The sequence below is a fragment of the Drosophila biarmipes genome, chromosome 3L (genome assembly GCF_025231255.1).
Source record: "Drosophila biarmipes strain raj3 chromosome 3L, RU_DBia_V1.1, whole genome shotgun sequence".
In the NCBI taxonomy this organism is placed as follows: Eukaryota; Metazoa; Arthropoda; class Insecta; order Diptera; family Drosophilidae; genus Drosophila; species Drosophila biarmipes.
Window position 1 is genome coordinate 15466525 of NC_066613.1, and position 18443 is coordinate 15484967.

Below are 18443 nucleotides of genomic sequence, written 5' to 3' on the forward strand. Positions count from 1 at the left end.
TCCTCCTCCGTTTGGTGTCTTGCTTAAAGTTGGCATTTCCTGGCATTATAAGCGTTAAATTGAGAGGTCAACAAAGTGCTGGCTGGTGTGTATCTGCGCCCGTGTGTATCTGTGAGCCGGCATCTATGTAGGCAATATCTGTGTGCGTTTCCTGTCTAGATTCCCGGGCCCAAAATCTTTTGGGCCTGTGCCAAAGTAATTGATGTGCACGCTTGACCTGTGGGAGGGAACTTATTGCAGATAATCTGCAACGCAGACAATTGCCTCAATGAATTTTTTATAAGCCACCGCACTCTGAATAATCCACAGGCCTTTTTCATCGGGCCCATCCAAGTGAAATGTGGCCCATTGTCTTCGTCAGCCGGTCTCAGAAAAATATTTATTACGGCATTTATTAAACGCTTTTCACAAATCGAGAAGACACACTTTGACAATGAAAGAAAACCGAAAATTCCACGCACCGCAAATTAGTCGAGCTGAGGCAAAACAAAAAGCAACTTTGGAAATCGAAGTCAGACAAACGTGGGCGTTCTACAGATTTATGTTGAAAAGATACAGACAGACCGAAAAGTGGTACAGAGCTTCGGATGGGATCTTCTGCCTCCCATCATTGACAGCTCAAATGAAGATGGTAGTTTCGGGCTTTCGCAGCCTTTCAGCCACTTTTCAAAGTCAAACTTCGTGTAGTTTCCAACCGTGAATGATCTAACGAGCGCTCATAAATATTTGATATGAAAAAAATTCAAATAAAATTGATACGCATCATTTGAAAACTCATCACCATCATCGGCAGGCAGACTTTGGATGGGAACAAGATCTCGCGATCGGACAGTCTTCAGTCAGTCTTCAGTTTGAATGTTGTTTCTTGTATCGCAGCAGCAGAAGGCTTATTTGTTTTGCCGGTGGATGTGTATTTTGGGATTTGTTAATTAATTAGTCGGGGTTAATGGGCTGCCATTAATAAAAACGCTTATTTATGGCGCTAAAAATACAAAATGCTGCGAGACCCCACAAAAACTTTCTCCCCAAACAAAATACGCTGGTTGTATAACGCCGCTCCAAACCGAACTGAACCGAAACTGAATCGAAATATGAGAAGGCCCAGATTTTCAGATATGAATTATGCTCGGCAGGTATGGGAGCCTGACACCCAGAAAAAGTCTTAATTAGCGTTTTGGCCCACTCGTTTTGGCCAAATTGCCTCCTTGGAGCGGCGGGCATTCACTTCGCCCAAGTTTGGCTATCTCTCTGTGAGCCGACTTGATAATGATGAAGGCTGAAATAGAAATGAACCAAACGCTGCCTGGGTTTCCCATGATAACTCCTTGGCCATGGGACCCGGCAATTGTCTTGCCAGCAACCTGTCCGAGAACGGGCCAAAATGGAGTCCACAGATCGCCCAGAGATATCCGGATAGGCGACTCCAGAATGGCACAAATTTCATTTTCATTGTCCGCCGCTCATTTCTGCTTTTAATAATTTTAATTAGCGATCGCTTATCGCCGATTATGTCAGTCCGCTGGGGAGAACAACCCACACAGAAAGTTTTCCGCAGTCGCAGGCCGTTGAGTTGCGTGCCTCGAATTGGATCTCTGGCATTTTCACACCAGGAATGGCCTGGACAACTTCAGCTTGGGCTTCGTTTGCAGCTTTACACGGTGATAAAAACCTTAGGTATGGAAAATGTATAGCTCACAAGATAAAAATAAATAAATTTATTAAAGCAGCTTTTAAGCTGTGTTCTTCCTAGATAAAAAAGTCGTTTAAATAATAAGTGTCCAGTGAATACACTTTGGTGAATATTTATTACATATATGTATAAATATAATCTAAGAATATGTATAATATAATCTAAAGCAGCCGTGGAGTCTATAAATCCCTAAAAAATAAATCAAACTGCCATTTCCCTTTTCTGTATTTTTCTCAGTGCACCTTTAACTCCATCTGTCAAGCATTTTCCCAAACACCAACGCATGTGGGCAGCATTTGATGTCGCTGGCTACTGACTTTTCCCCCGTCGCCCCTAATCGCCACCTTTGTCTGACCATAATGGAGTGTGACTAATTAATAAATTAATTTCGTTGTTGTCTCATTTGTAATTTCAATTTGTCTAATAGGATTTCATGTTTTGACCATTTCTGGTCGGCTCGCCGCCACACATCTCCACCACCGAAGCTCGTTTTATGTCTTTAGTTTAAGACTGTTTAAGCCTCTCGATAAAGCTATTTGTACAATGCGCCTAATTAAGCGTGAAGTGACGACTTTGCAGGGTGTCAGATGTGGGCGCTAAAAAAATCTTAAGCCATGGTAACAAAAAAGTCTTAAACTATGTTGAAAAGTCCCCATTTTCAGCTGGAGTGCCAGAAGTCAGCGTGTGAAAATGATTCCATTTGAATAATACCTTGGAGAGGTTTCAACATGATCGAATGACGAGATAATAAACTAGTTGAGAGCTTATGATAGACAAACTCTTAAGAATGCTATATAATTTTCGAAGGCATTGAGAAAAATATTGTAGAGAAAATTTCTTCAATATTATAGATATTTTTTAAGGACGTACAAAACTTTTTAAACTTAAAAATATTAATTTGTTCACTTATAAATCAAAACATGCTTTAACTTTTTAAGTAAAATTTTTTTATAAATAGTTGTCATAAAACTAGTAATGCTTTAAATGTTATTCTCCAAGAATTGTCAACTTTTTTCCCTTCAATTGAATAAAATTTATAGGAGAACCAAAGCGGGGACAAGAAACAGACAACAAACATCGACAGGCAGCCACTGTCGCGGACTTTCGAAAACCAGAAGACAATCCAATCCCGGCAATCTGGTCCTATATCTACACTTCTGTCAAGTTGGAGCAGAACAGACGGCGACAGGCTCTCTGGGATCGGACCTGGGATATATCATATCTGGCAATTTGAGCGTTTAATCACGCGTAGACATTTGGGCGAGATAAATCCAGAACAGAAAATAAAAGAACTGCAAGAAATAAATCCGAAAAAACCCACAATAAAAAGTAATTACAGGCACACGACGTGGGCCAAAAAAAGTAAAAAGGAAATAAACCAGAATATCGAGCCTGCAGAAACAACGAGAATTGCTGTGACAAATCTGCAATTTTTATTACCGTTGTTGCCTTTGCAGGGTTCCTGTTGCCTGTCAGCCCGCAAAATGATCGAAGAGTCTCATATGAGAACGCGAAGCAATTGAGATTGATGGTTGCCTCGGTACAAACCTATATAGGTGAGGGGGCGGCGGACCCCGAGGGGGCGTGGCAGCCCGTCAGTCAATGGCTGTTGTTGTTGGTGCCGCGTTTCGCAGGGCCATTTTGCATTTGGCGCGACTTTTACATGAAAATTACAAACTACTGGCAACAGGCAAAAGATTATTTTCTGCGTAGGTTGCACTGCGGTTTGTGTTTTTTTGGGGCACCACCGGGGGGAGGGGGTGGCACATGCCAAAGGCAGCAAAAATTGTGTCGCCAATCTGTGGTGGCACATGCATGTGGGCACACTGAGCAAAAGTAATGAAATTAAAAAAAACTAAAAATAATTAAAAGAATTTTTCTCACCAATATTTCTAAAACTATTTTTCTTTTAAACGTCCCTACTCTAAGAGTACCACTTTTGGATTTTTTTGTTTCTATATCTCAGTGATAAAAAAATGTACAATTTTTAAAAATTGCTTTAGAAATTAGCTGGCAAAAAAAAAACAAAATCTTTCTTTTGCTTTTTTATTTTGCCGACTTTTTGAAAAAAATTGTATTGTGAGGAATATACTATTAGGTGCTCGATATATATCATTTTATCATAGTTTAATATTGAAATTTTTAAAATCAAAGTACAAACACGATTTCTTGATATTAATTCAATCTAGCCACCGAGTATTTTGTACTTGATAGTAATTTCTCGCAGTCCCTACTCTAAGAGTACCACTTTTGGATTTTTTTGTTTCTATATCTCAGTGATAAAAAAATGTACAATTTTTAAAAATTGCTTTAGAAATTAGCTGGCAAAAAAAAAAACAAAATCTTTCTTTTGCTTTTTTATTTTGCCGACTTTTTGAAAAAAATTGTATTGTGAGGAATATACTATTATCATAGTTTAATATTGAAATTTGTAAAATCAAAGAACAAACACGAGCGATCTCTTGATATTAATCATCTAGCCATCGATTATTTTGTGCTTCATAGTACTTTCTCGCAGTGTGGCTAGCAGGCGGGGTAGCCGCTTTGAATGACGCATGCAGCGAGTGCCAAGCTCGTGGAATTCATGATCAATGACTAGACACAGATACAAGCACGCACACACGAGCCACAATCATAAACAAAATGGAGCAAGAGGGAGAGGGACAATGTGCGAGCGAGAGGGGCACAAATTAATGAACACTTTGGCTGACATTTTAAGGACAAGTTCGTCGTCGAATGGGGTTTTCTCGGGGAATGAGGAAAAACCGGAGGGAAAAGCGGCAAAATAGCGGGGCTACCTCAGGTTGATGCCTTATGCGATTGGACAGTGAGTGATTGGGGAGCAGGCAATGCTAATGGTGATATAGTAGCTGCTGTCCGATTCGCATTGGAAGCCGCTTAAAGGATTGCGGACTGCAAGCGGTTGCTGAAGCTTATCTAAAAGACAGGATTATGTGCGCGAAACTCACTGAAATATATATAAAGCTGGAGATAAAGATACAATCTGGAGTGGCAAAGATATAAACATCCTTGAGCTGGCTTTGATTGGCTTTTCTTGGTTATTTTCTTGGCGGTCTCTTGGTTATTTTCTCGATCCCACACCATATGCGCAGCCCACTCACATTTGGCACAAGGACAGCCTTCTGAACTAGCTGCTAATTAACTGGCTAACCGGCCTGACTCTTTGCCTTTTGCGTTGGTGGCCTAAGGTCTCCAAGGGAGAGCTTGTATGTAATTCAATCAATGGCAAGACAACAGCCACAGCGGCAGCTGCACCAACAGCAACATGCAACATGCCACTGGCAACCGGCTAAAGTCATTGACAATTGGGGCCAAGACACGAGACAAGGAAAAAAGAAGGAAAACTACAAGGGTCACCTAATCAATGGGTCTGCGCGATGTTGCAGCAACATGTTGCCGCCGTAACAGCAACTGCAATGCTTGTTGCAGTTGTCAATAGAAGCGATTTGAAACTGTTGCACTTTTCCCGTGTGTGTGTCACATGCCTGCAGCTCCAAAAACGAGTGGGTGTTGCTGTTGAGTTGCAGCTATTGCGTGTTGCTGCTGCTGCTGCTGCTGCACCACAGCAACACAAAGTGTCAAGTGAAGCGACAACGGCAACAGCAACATTTTACAGGCAGATAATGAGGCTATTTATTGATGGCACAGACAGCGCAGCAGGTACAACAATTTATGACACCTTTATTAAAGGAAGCAGGTAAAAATAATAACAAGATTTTTCAAAATGGTAAGATAAGATTACACAATGGAAAATATAAATAAAAATTATTTTGTATAAGACTTATAGATTTATAAAATAATTAATCATGAAAGGTATACTTCATTTCAATTACTATTATTTCTCCTACCCTAAAATGGTTAACCTTTTATGATATTTTAATTAAAGGAAAAAAACGAAGGGAAATGTAAAAATATATATAAAATAAGAGAAAGACCAGCTGACCCATCTGCTAACCCATTCTGAATCTTCCATTTACGATCACCGCTGCCTGAGTTAAATTGACAAGCGCTTTGTGACTTCACTCACGATTCCATTTTGGCCAATTCCTGCCATTTAGCAATTTGGACGTTTATTTCTTTGGGCCATAAATCAAAGCCGGACAAACGAAAGTAAAGTGTGCAATGTAATTACAAATTAAAAGCATTGGCAGCCAAATGGCCAAAATGGCTGCACCACAAAAACTATGTTGCAGCGGCACAAAAAACACTATTGGCGACATTGCAAGGCGATTTAATGAAAAGCGCGGCCAATTGGGAAATGCATTTTGAAATTATATAAAAATGGCAAAAAATTAGAAAACGAGGGGGAAAACAAATCAAAAACTGAAACGTTGAGAGGGAGTAGAAAGAAAATTAAAGTCACGGTTTTCAGCGTGTAAAGTGTGCTGCGATTGCTGATGTTGCTGCTATTGCTGCTGTTGCTGTTGCACCGATGTTGCCAGCGACACTTGCAGCAGTGGCAGCAGCAGCAGCAGCAACAACAATCAGCCAAAACAGTAGAATGTAAATGTCTTTCTGGTCAGGATCGTTGTTACTTTGCGGCCGCTACACTTGGTGCCACAAAATCCAAATTGCTTGGCAGCCATCGACAAACAACAAACAAAAGCAACGGGCCAGCAACCTGCAACCTGCAAGTTTCTAGCTGCAACTCGCTAGTTGCAACTGCCTCATCAATTGATTAAATTTGCAACTGCACACAGATCGTCGTCGATGCCTTTCACTTAACAGTGCACGATTTTTATTTATTTAGATTTAGATTTAATTTCGGCTCAGCCCGTTGCCATCTCTTTTTCCTCGGTAATTTGTACGCCAGGAAAAATGTCATTAAAATTTGTAATTAAGGGGAAGTACGTTAAATAAATATTACAATTTTCTGGCATTAATAAGGTGTTAGGAAGGGAAATACTTATTAGAAAATTAAAGCAAATGTGTTAGAAACCTGCAAATGACTTTGGTTATTTGAACACTAAAATTGATCTAAAATCCAGAAATATTGCAAGTTTTGCTTTTCCCACAGAACAACACATATATTCCGCCTCAAATTCAGATTTCGGGGAAAACGCATCCAAACGCAATTGAAATGTTTGGGTTAACGCCGCGGAAAATCTACAAACAATAGGCATGTTTTGTTTCTGGCCAAAAACGGCCAGAGCCTGGAGTTTGGGGCCAGGAGCATAGAGCACAGAGGCCCGATAAAATCTAGCCGGCATTTGTTTCCCGCCTGGCCACCAACAAAGTCGTCGCCATTGTTGGCAAACGGCAGTCAGGTGTTGCTTTTATTGTTTTACAATCACCACCAGGCCAACAGCCACCAACAGGCAACAAAGGAGACAAGACAAGAGGAGGCTCCTCATCGATATTGGCCAACTTTCACAAACAAATCTCGGCGCAGAGTCGAGCCATAAAAGCCACAACACAATTCAAATGAAAATAGAATCAAATAAACTTTTCTCTGCCCGGCCGACCGAACAAAAGGCCACAGTGAAAAATGTATACATATAAATAAGATGGAAGGAAAAACTGCAAGCGGTAAACTGCAAACTGCAAGTCGGGTCATAAAGAAAGCCCAGGGACAAACGGGCGACTTCCACGGAGTCGCGAACCTGGCCAACAGGCCAAATGCAAATTTCCCTCGCCTCCCGAACAAAATATCAAATAAAGAAAAAGGCCCAAAAAGCAGGCTGGCTGACCCAAAACAATGGCCAGCACTGTGAGGCACATCGATGCTGAAGTGTTAACCGATTGTCCAGATACGCGACGATTGATAGTGCTCGCAAAAATGGCTCCAGGACAACTGATAGGCCAGCTGATATGTGCGAAAGGAATGGATCTCTTCATTACCCTTCGATCTCCGGGTGTTTATGGCACTTGTGCTGCTCGCTTTTTGTGCCTTTTCCTGGTTTTCCCACACACACGTGAGCCTGGCTAATTGGCTGTTGGAAAGCTGGCTGAATCTTTACGCCGTCTGCCCCATTTCGAGAACCTGCAACGTGCTCCCCCAACAGCAAGAACATCTTCTCTAACTGCCCATCAAATAAATCAGCAGCGAGACGCACATGCAAACACGTCGGCTCTTACACTGCAAGAAAACTTTGCAGTCAACTAAATACAGTGCAAGTGCTAAGCAATTTTTTCTCAAAAAAAAAAAACATCTTTACTTATATTTTATTATTTTAAAAAGTTATTCCCTAAGAAGTTTTGATCATTGAATTTAGGAAGTAATAACAATACAGATTTCCAAAAACACAACATCAACTATTATAATACCGATTCTATCGCACATCAAAATAATATTGTAATAAATATTATTTAAATACTAAGTCACAAAATAAAAATGTATAAGGTTTTAAATATTTTATAAATTATGTAATCGGTATTAATACTATAACACAAATTGATTTCAATATAGAATATTCTAGGCCAAGATTATTTCCCCCAGTGCAGCCATATTCCATCGCAGCAGTCGACCGGCACCAGTTGACGGTGTCCAATTTGCTTTTTTGGCCATCTCAGTTATCAGAGTGCGCGTTTTAATGAGTTCGAGTACGTTTTATGAGCGAAAAACTCTTGAGAAATCGGAGGAACCACAAACGCACCAAAGTGGAATGCACACAAAAATGTTAGAATCTCGCCGCGGCGATAAAACTTTCGCGAGTAAAGAGGCCCAGTCGAAAAGGCACAGGCACAGGCACTCGACTCGACTCAACTCGACTCGAAAGATCTCCAGAGCTCATCATAATCAACGGGTATGGCGATGGCATGATGGTCTTATGATGATTGTGATTGGTGTCGCCTCACCTGGGGCCCTTCACCTCCTCGCACATCCCTCTCACCCGGCTATTTCATGGGTTTTTCTGGTCTGGCACGTACGCAGATGCCTCGAGATGCAAAGATACAAAACACACAAAACCTCCGGAGGTACGTGGCATGTAAAATATGTGCAGAATGGCAACGGAAAACGCCGTGGAATTCATGAATGAATGTCATGTGTTCTGGCCTAAGCGGTATATGAATGAAAGGGGGGAAAATTCGCACAAAAGCTTAAGCGGATTTGCCGGAAAATCTGTGGGAAATGGGAAATGCCAGCGCTACACAAAAGTAGACAAAAGGTTTAGGTGCGTTCTTGGAAAGTTTGCGAAGCATATTTTTGGGCGGTCATCTGGGAAACAGACCTTAAACATTCCTTTTACCTTTTAATAATTCAAGAATGTGCTAAAAATATATTAAATATTTCTACAAAAATGTAAAACAATAAAATATAATAAAAACTGAGTTGACACTGGTAGGTTATGTCAAAAAGGTTATACTTTATACATTTTAAAACATCCACAAACGGCAGACATCACACTCAATACAAAACACAATTTATTTTTAAACACACGAAAAAAAACAGACAATTCTCGAAACATAAGATGTCGAGCGCTTCTTCAGATGTAGATGACCCTAACTATGTTGATCTACAGACCAACGACGGCGTGATTTATACAGTGGACACTCGTTTGGCTCTACAGATGGGACCCATTCGTGATTTGATACTGCTGGAGAGAGAGAATAACACTAGGACGACCGAAGTTTTTCCTCTGACTAGAGTAGACGCTAAGAACTTGCGATTCATAATCAAGTGGTCAGCAGCTGTTGAGCATCTGAAAGACAATGAAAAGGATACGCAATCGCTGCTCAAAAAACTCCTAGTTGAAGATGATGCCGACTACGAGTTCCTCTTGCAACTCATCCTGGCCGCCAACTATCTGCAGATGGAGGACTTGCTGCAGGCCACAACCCAACTTCTGGCAAACGCCATACAGGCGTGCCAAAGTGTCGAGGAGATTTGCACATATTTTAACGTGCAAGCCGATTAAAAATGATTTGTTTTAAAAGGTATGCAGCAGTTTCCTGAAGATCGTAGTTGTTCCGATCCAGCCAAATTATTATAGTGTAATTATTTCGTAAGTAATATTAATGTTATTATTCATAATTTTTTAGTTTCAATTTCTTTCTCAGGAGATACTTAGGTTCTAGTATTGAAGACCATTTTCACCAGATGAGAAGGCACATTCCTAAAAATTCCATTTTGTATGCAATTCATTTTTTATAAACTCCTGAGATGAACAATGTAGCTGCTGTAATAAAAATAGATTTACCCCAACCAAAGTTGCCTTATTAAAACACAACTATTTTTGTAAGTAATTAAATCTTTATTAAATCTCAATTTGTCGGTGATTATTATTCAATATTTTTCTGGTTTTTCTGTTGTTTGTGATCTCTGTTTTTATTTGCCAAAACTCTCGCTACACTTACTCGGCTACTTTACTTAACTTCTTTACTCGTACCTAACCCATTTCGCATTTGCAAATTTTCACAACTTTTTCTGTGGTTTTTCGTTTTTTATACTCCGGCCTTGGCCCAAAAACTCTTTTCTCCAATCGCTTCTCATGGTGTTCTTAGTTATTGCTATAGATCATTTATTTTTACTCGTTTTTATTTTGGTTTCTGCAACTGCAGAAATTGGCAAAGATGTGTCGAAAAATAGGGAGTAGGAAGAACCAATGGCAGAAGAACGAAAACTGGTGGGGATCGAGGAGGAAAGGCCCTGCTGTAATACGAAAGTCGGTTCTAGATAGCTCGCATTCGCATGTAGCGCATGGATCGCATATAGCGCATGCAAATTACTCGGGGGAGTTCGAAGGGGTCGAAACCGACGACGCCTCTGGCTCTTCTGCTCTAATTCTCGTGTATCGTACACTATAAATCGCTCCATAGAAAAAGTGTAAACTATGCTATCCCATATTGATAGAGTTGTATAGCTTCGGCTGCCTCATCTCATATAAATAGGTGTATACATAAATGAATATATACATATATATTCTGCCTTTGTATAGTCATTAAATATGTATAATTTATTTATTCCGCTTTATATATATTTGTTTATATGTATATATGCAATTTATATTGCTTAACTTTGACAATGCAACGCTTTGAAGCAAGAGGCAGACATAGAGAGAGATTCAGATTCAGATTCGGATTTGGATTTGGATTCGGATTGAAACGAAGGACTGCTATGCTATGTAGTTTCGATTCCGCGGATTATCCAAAACCCAAAGCCGAAAACATTACAAGTCCGCTGTGTTCGGTCTAGAAGTATGAAACTTGCAAAGGAAGCGCCACTGTATCGTTAAACTAATGACCTTGGGTTTCTCCCCCATTCGGGGGCTTTCGAAATAAGTTGCTTCGTTTAATTTATATGCTGTGTCTGTATCTGTATCTGTATCTTACTAAGTGTCCTTTGAAACGGAGTTCATTACGTTTAGTTGTAGTTTAACTTTAGTTTTAGTTTTACATTTACTTTACGTCTTTTAAGTTTAAATATTCACGAGCACGCGCGAGCATTTCAATTTGCATTTGCCTCAAAATTTACAATTTTGCTTTTGTTTTTATTTTTGTGTGATTTTTTTTGGAAACTTTCCATATTTTCTTCTTGGTTAAGTTTACTATGTGGAATGCTTGAGTAAAAGTTTCAGTTTCGCTTTTCCCTGCTTTTACAAAATAAATATTCATCATGATGTTGTTCCATCTGGTTCCGAACTCTGTACTCTGTCTCTAAAAAGTTTTAGGTTACGTGACTTACGCCTTAAGTTGTAATTTCTTTATCTTTTACTGGTTCTCCTCGCTAAAAAACTTCGTTCTGGGTCCAACTTGCTTCAGTTTATTTTTCCTGATATTTTGTTGCCATTTATTATTAGAGTTTATATACTTATGGGTTCAATTTCTACCCGTACCATTCTCCTTCAGCTTGAGCATTCTTTTGTCTGCTTTTTGGGTTTCCTTCCTATCTCTCCACGATAAGTTTTAGATTTGCAAATATTCTTTGGCGATATGTATGTACATGTTAGAAGACAATCGAGAACTTAAGATAAGGAACTCAGGCTGAAAGAAATCAAAACGAAAACAACAAAATTATCTTTCGTAAACATGTCTTTCGAAAAATTAGAATTTATTTTTCCGTATTATCGTATATATGTGGTAGTTCTAAGTTTAATGTGTTGTTTTGTTTACCTTTAAGCTTTTTACAATAATGTAATTTATAATGTATAAATGTAAAACATAAGTTCTCGTTTAGAATTGTAATTTGTTTGTATTCTCTTGTGTTTTAGCTGGCTTAATTCAAAAATTAAAAATGTATGGAAAGCAACGGTAAGTGTAAATTAATGTCTAAGCTTTAATGAATTTTTCTCAGCCATTTTATTTGCTTTTATATAATTATTTAATTGAATATCATTTAGTGTTTCTCCTTGTTTGTTTAATTGTTTAATTTTATATAATATAATACATAATTTGCCTTGACTCAAAAAGCGACTTAACGTTTCTACAAAAGACGAATTGATATTTTGATTTGCGTTGTGAAGTTGGCTTGAACATCGAAAGAATTTATTTACACACAATTAACAAATAAAGAAGGTGAAACAAAGAACTTAAAATTAGAAAACCGAGCGGCACTCTCGCTATGATCAACAGAAACCTAACATTATTAATTATGTTCTTGAATGTGGCCTTTCTCTCTTAATTTTCATCTCTTCCTTCCGCTTTTTTTGTGTATTTTTTTCGTTTTTATTTTATTTGCATTTTTATGCCTGGCTGTTTTTTTTGCATTGAAAGTTCTCTGTTTTCGCCCAGTTTGCTGGCTCAATTTTTTGCTTTTAAACATTTGTTGACAATTTGATGCTGCATAAAATACAATTGTTGCTTGGGTTGCTGTTGTAATTTGCTGGAAAGTTGCTGCCATTGCAATCGTCATGGCCTATGGAATCTGCAAGAGAAAGTTTTGATTAGTTTTTGTTTCAGCCTCATCCTGGGAAATAGAATTAAATGCGGCTGAAGTTTAAATGGCGTGTGCCAGTTCGCTTAGGTCTTTAAGGATAAAGTGCAACTGGCCATCGGCAGCGCACAAAATCCAAAAGCCATTACACTCTCTCCTCCCAAAAAAGCAGAAAAAACAAAAAAAAAAACCCTGGCAAAAAGCTGCATGGGAAATAGAACTGGAAAAACGCTGCCGCCACCGAGTCCTTTGTGACTGCATATCGCCAAAATACATTTGTAAGGGACTCGGTGACTGGTGGCCAGAACTGCACGTGACACTTCACTGGCCATTGGCATTGGCAATTTTTTGCTTGGCTCACTTTTTGGCCATTCGATTTGGCCACAAGGACACGCCCGCTACATAATTCAGGGGCCTGTACACTGGGATGTCTCAATTGCGAGATTGCTTTGCCCCACAGCCTAGCCACCACCCCCCCGTGGGAGCAATTTGCAAAACCAGTTACACACAGAGGTTGTTCTTGCCCAGCGAAGCGCGAAATACCCTGGCCCGTCAATTACTCCAGCTGGATTTAATTATTGCAAAAGCCAATCGAGTATTTAACACCACGAGTAAGACCTTATTTATACTACAGATTAATCAAGTCAAGTGCTCTTTTATAAATCGATTAAAAGAGAGAAACCCTTAACTTTTATACACAGAAATTAAATTGCCAGGAGGACTAAGGTACCCTTCAATTGAATTTCATTTTAACCCATTGAAAAATGGTTTCCTTTCCATTTCGCCTAGTGTTTGGCTAATAAAATGACTTATGACAGTTGGTAGAATGAATTCAAACTATTTTCCCTGGCAGCCTTTGATCATCCCCGAAGTTCGGCTTAGATAGAGCTAAGTTAGGGGATGGGATGGCCCCGTACCTCGTCAAATGCCGACTGCCCTCGTGGACGGCCATCTCGGAGGACTTGAACTCGTTCAGCTCCTTGCGAATGGCGGCCTTGTCCTTCGGCGTCAGTCTTGTCCACGGCTTGTCCGCCCGCCGATCGTAGTCGTGGGCCTGCGTGACCTCGATGTAGTCGTTGAACCGGATGATCTTCTTCTCCTTGAGCTCCTCGACAGTGGGCCGAAAGCTGAGCTTGCGCAACAGATACGACTTCTTCTCCTCCTTCTGCTTCTTCTCCTCGGCGGGTGATTGAGCTGCACAGAATGGGGAATTTGATGTTTATTAAAATTATATTTCAAGAGTTATCTACTCACTTTTTAAGATGTTGCGCTCGACCAGCTCCTCGGCCGTGGGTCGCATGGACAGCCGGCGGATGAGGCGGGCGCCGATCGCCTCCTTGGACTCCTTGAGCTCGTTGTCGTTGACCTGGTGCAGGATGTTGCGGTTGATCAGGTCCTGCTTGTCCGGCCGTAGCTGCAGCTTCAGGGAGAGCGACTCCTTGCGGGCCAGCTTGGCCAGCCGGGTGTTGTCGTTGTCCTCGTCCCGGTAGACGATGTGGCCATCGCTCTCGTCGCTGTCGCTGCTGCTCTCGCGTATCACAAAGGGCCGGGCGTTCTCCTTGTTCTCCACAGTGCACGGCAATTGGATGTTGAACATTTGCTGCCTGCTGTGGGTTAAGCATCAAAGGAGGCGGTTACATTAGTGCATACTAGGCGTTATGTCGTTATGTCATTAGCAGACTCATTTAACACTACAAACAGACATCACACAGTGTACAAAGCAAAACCACAAATAGTAACTACAGGCAACTACAGACTACAGACAGGCCATGCATTACAGTGCTTTCTTCTCCGAGTCCTGCTCCTCCCCATGGCCTCTCCCTCCCCCACTTTCCTTCCGCAATCTTGGCCAGGCAATCTGCCAGATTTAGCCAGCTTCTGGCACTCACATGTGCATAAATATCCCTGCATGTGTTAAATTTATTCATCCACGTGCACACAGCTCTAGGTCTTCTGTGCCTCCATCCACAGTTGCAGGTGAAATGGTAGCGAGGCAGATACATAAACATTTTAAATGCCTGCTTTGCATATTTAATCGTTTATAATTGCAACGGTTTTACGGGCTAATAATGCGCTTATAGCGCAATGAATTATTATTTTCGGTTGTAAAACTCAATTTGCATATTTTCTTTTGCTACAGGGTCGAACCAAAAATGTAGTTAAGTTCTTTGATCCTATCATCCTTATGTTTTCTCACTTTTAAGCTTGTTGTAACCAACATAATAAAATTTAAATATAGCTTAAAAAAAACGTTTTTTTAATGTTTATTTTTATATCCCTAGAATTGAGGAAAATACTGAGGACAAAAATACCCTCTCATATTTTTATAAACACCACTGTAACTCGTCTATCTGTTTCCATTTTTGTCCTTAAAGTTTTGTCGCCAAACCGAAAAAAGAAATGAAAATGCTTTTGCCAGCTCTTTATTTTGCCTCGCTGCTGCGGCAGTTTGGTTTCCCCCTTTTTCCCCCATTTTCCTCTTTATACATTCCATTTTTTTTGTGAAAACGGCACGTGGAGTGCACAGCTGGCAGCTCACACCAGTGCAAATAATATGCAAAACACATGCATGTATGTGCGTACTTTGGAGGAACGCTCATGTGTTTGACTTTGTACTTAAAGCTGCAAGGGGGTTTGCGATGGTTTGAAAAGCTCGCCTCGAATGCCATATCCTGTTGGCTGCTTCCGCCGCACTTTTGGGGCGTTAATGCAAAACACGATTGGATAAAAACTGAACAAAGCCGGTCTCGTTTTCCCTGGGGGAAAGAAGCACTACATGGTTTCCTCCTAGCCAACTGTCTCCGAGGAAGTCGAGTGGAAATGCCACACAGGAAGTTGCTATCTCCCCTGAAGATTATAACTTGTAACCAGAATTTTAAAAAAGTATGGCTTTGCAAGGCACATTTTTTTTTAATTTCTTAATGCGCAGAAAGTTTAGGAAGCTCCTTTATAAGCTTTTTGTATTATTAGTCCTGTTTCTCATCTGTTTTTCTTGCGAAAATGTAGTTCTTACATCATTTTTAAATTTTTCCAATTTTTTTTAAATAGTATTAGTATTGTCTTCAGTTTTTGCGTCAAAAAAGTATATCCTACATTGTTCAGTATTTTCCAAAATGGTTTTATCAATTGGTTATTCGATTATTGCTGCCTTGATTCATTTTCACTTATTAAAGTATGGTTTTACATGACAGATATCTTGAAAGAATTCTACAGTTTTCTTTAATAAAAGGTAATTTCCACATTTTTCAGTATTTTCCGAAGTACTTTGAAAATATTTAAAAATTTCAAACTTTATTCATTGCCACTTTTAAAAATTCCTGCTGAACCATAACCTTTATGTTTCCCCACATTTCTTACCTGACACATCTCCGTCACATTTCAAGCGCTTTAGCCCCCATCAAAATGGATTCATTGTGCGACATACCCATAAATTCAGCCCACTCTCACATTTTTTCCCCGATAGGAAGATAGAAAGATAGATGTACAGATGGTTAGATATTGGAGGGCGCACAACAAGAAATCGCTTTTTACCAGGCACGTTTCGCCGAGCTTGGCTTTTCGTTTACGCTGCGCGCTGCAGCTATTTTACATATTTGTGCCCCCTTTTTATTTGATTTCAGTGCGTTATAAAGTGCATAAATTGTTGGCCATATCGGTCATGTGAAACGAGAGGGGCGGAACACTCGTACTCAGGCCTGCCTTTGTCCTCCACTCAATTTGAATTTCAATTTCGATGCACTGGCGGCGGCACACTTGAAGTTTTCATTCGGCCTCTGGACAGCTTAAAGGCAAAGTTTGCTTGCCTAATGAAAAAACTTGACCGGGAAACTCATTTCCTTTTTGGCTTCTTTGCATATTTCGAATGTGGGAAATATCAAATTAAAACTGGGAAGGCGAATTGTAATTTGAAACAAATTCCTGCCTGAAATGAAACATGCAGGACTCGGAGGCAGATACAACACAGACAACAGTAGCAGAAGGAGAAGACAAAGAAAGTTTTTCACGAAAAAAAAGCAAAATTCTACACACAGTCACACAGATACACACACATATAGAGGGGTAATGGAGAGGGCTCGAGTGTTGTTGTGGTGGAAAAGTAAAGGAAAAACTCATAAGGGGCAAACAACGAAAATCGCAGCAAAAAAGTTAGTAATTTAATAAGAGTAAGGGTGTGCGGGTGACTGTTCGTGTTTGTGTGCGTGTGTTCGTGAGGGAACTACCAGTGTTGTAAAGTTTTGCGTTTTTATTTACCCAAAAATAAAACAAAAACTTGTACAAAAATGCAGACAGCTGAGTGTTAGAGTGCAGCAAAGTGCAAGTATACAATGAGAGCAGCTTTTGTTTATGTTTTTATTTTGTTTTGTTTGTGGGGGTTTATTTTTTTGAAAGGAATGCTGGGAGTGTTATACAACAGAGTAGGAGTGTAGTGTTATATAACAACATTTAATACATTTAGAAAGAGAGGTAGGAATGAGAGGGTGCACTAAACGCATTTATTGTTTGGGCTTTCATGGTTTTCACATTACAAATAAATTAGCTAAAAATTGTTTACCATAGTCTAATCCGTGGTCGTAGTATTGGCCTGATATTTCGTTACATATTTTGCAGTTTTAGTTGAGATAGTAGTAGTAGTAGTAGTAGATATAGAAGTGGATGGGTTTTGTTGTTGTTCGACACGCACACACAAACGAATCGAATCGAAATTGTATATGAAATAGAACAAACACAGGTTTTCGGGGGGCAGTCGGGGCGAGGAAAAGAGAACAAATTTTTTTGGTTATAGAAAATAGATTGAGTAACAATAAGAACATAACAAGTTTATAGAAAGGGTTCGGGGAACTATTCTTTGGTGAGCTTTTTTCTTCGGCTTATAGTAGATACAAAGTTGTGATTATACTATAGAGATAAACAAAACTCTCTCTGGGCAGAGAAGCAAACTTTAGTTGGGTGTTTGAATAAAAAACTACCAAAAAACGTGGGGAAGTTGGGTGTAGTAAGGGACGTGTTTTAAACAGGTCAACAGGGAGTTTAGTAAAACGGTACAAAATTGTGCTACTTAACAGGGTAATTACTCGGATTATGCTTAATCAAGGGAACTGTAGTGGTAATTTGACTAACTCCTTGATCTTCGTTTTAATAGGTATAGTTAACAATTCATATATTTCAAGAAGAATTGGGTTAATGCTTAGTCTGCAGTTGATTTATACTTAATTCAGAGATTAATTATACAAAAATTAAAAAATCTTCTTTTAATGGGAGTCCTTTGACTGTAGTTTTATAGTTTTTCCTTGATGAAGCACAATCTGCTCTATCCCCTTTCGATCTGGTAATCCCGTCTGGTACTCACTTGAGTGAATAGTTGTTGCCCGCCGCATCCTGGCGAACCACCAGCGGTCGCTGGTTGGCGGACTGCTGGGCCGCTGCTGCCGCAGCTGCTGCCATCGAACCAATGCCGCCATTACTGTTTGCCATGGCCGCCGCCGTTGCCGCGCTGCCCGCCCCGTGCTCCTGGGTGGGCGTGACCGGCGTGGAGGCGGAGGCGGGCTGGATGCCGCCCTTCTTCTTCAGCGCCGACTTGAGAGGAACTGCATTTGGTTTGGGCTCTTTGGCTGGAATTTCCTCGACGCGCTGCGTGTCCATCATGCGCACATGGTTGCCACCGTACGGGGCGTACTCGTCGTCCGAGTCAAGCTCATCCTGATCCGGATCGTGATCTGTTAATGGGATAATATTAAAAATTAGTAAGGGTTTCATTTGAAGTAAAGGGTTAAGGAAGGGTTAAGGGATAGGAGGGGAACTAGCTATTGTGGTTGTTGACATCAAGTTGATAGTAATTTATTTTTTATTTTAATTCATAAATAGATAAGATTATTATTATTTGCCTGTCTATACATCGAACCAAATAGCTGAGATATTAAA

At 40.1% G+C, this 18443-nt stretch overlaps 2 protein-coding genes across 12 annotated transcripts in view; one reads left to right on the forward strand and one right to left on the reverse strand.

Moving 5' to 3' along the window:
* The first annotated feature begins 9015 nt into the window (after positions 1–9015).
* Positions 9016–9853, forward strand: LOC108034703 (uncharacterized). Its single transcript, XM_017109644.3, has 2 exons — positions 9016–9657; positions 9713–9853. The coding sequence occupies exon 1, from the start codon at positions 9124–9126 to the stop codon at positions 9568–9570; it is 447 nt and encodes a 148-aa protein (XP_016965133.1). The 5' UTR covers positions 9016–9123; the 3' UTR covers positions 9571–9657; positions 9713–9853.
* Positions 9854–11665: 1812 nt separating this feature from the next.
* The window catches only part of LOC108034793 (protein nutcracker), a 102336-nt gene continuing 95558 nt past the window's right edge, over positions 11666–18443 (reverse strand). For 7 of the 11 annotated variants that reach the window (XM_017109785.3, XM_017109784.2, XM_017109777.2 and 4 more), the window contains 5 exons: positions 17872–18238; positions 17077–17106; positions 13779–14131; positions 13442–13718; positions 11666–12515 (listed from right to left, as the gene is read on the reverse strand). In XM_017109785.3, coding sequence (XP_016965274.1) covers positions 12500–12515; positions 13442–13718; positions 13779–14131; positions 17077–17106; positions 17872–18238 — 1043 coding nt within the window. In that variant the 3' untranslated portion in view covers positions 11666–12499. The remainder of the gene's footprint in view (positions 12516–13441; positions 13719–13778; positions 14132–17076; positions 17107–17871; positions 18239–18443) is intronic. The other 4 variants (XM_017109787.3, XM_017109780.3, XM_017109789.3 and 1 more) reach the window with 2 other exon arrangements.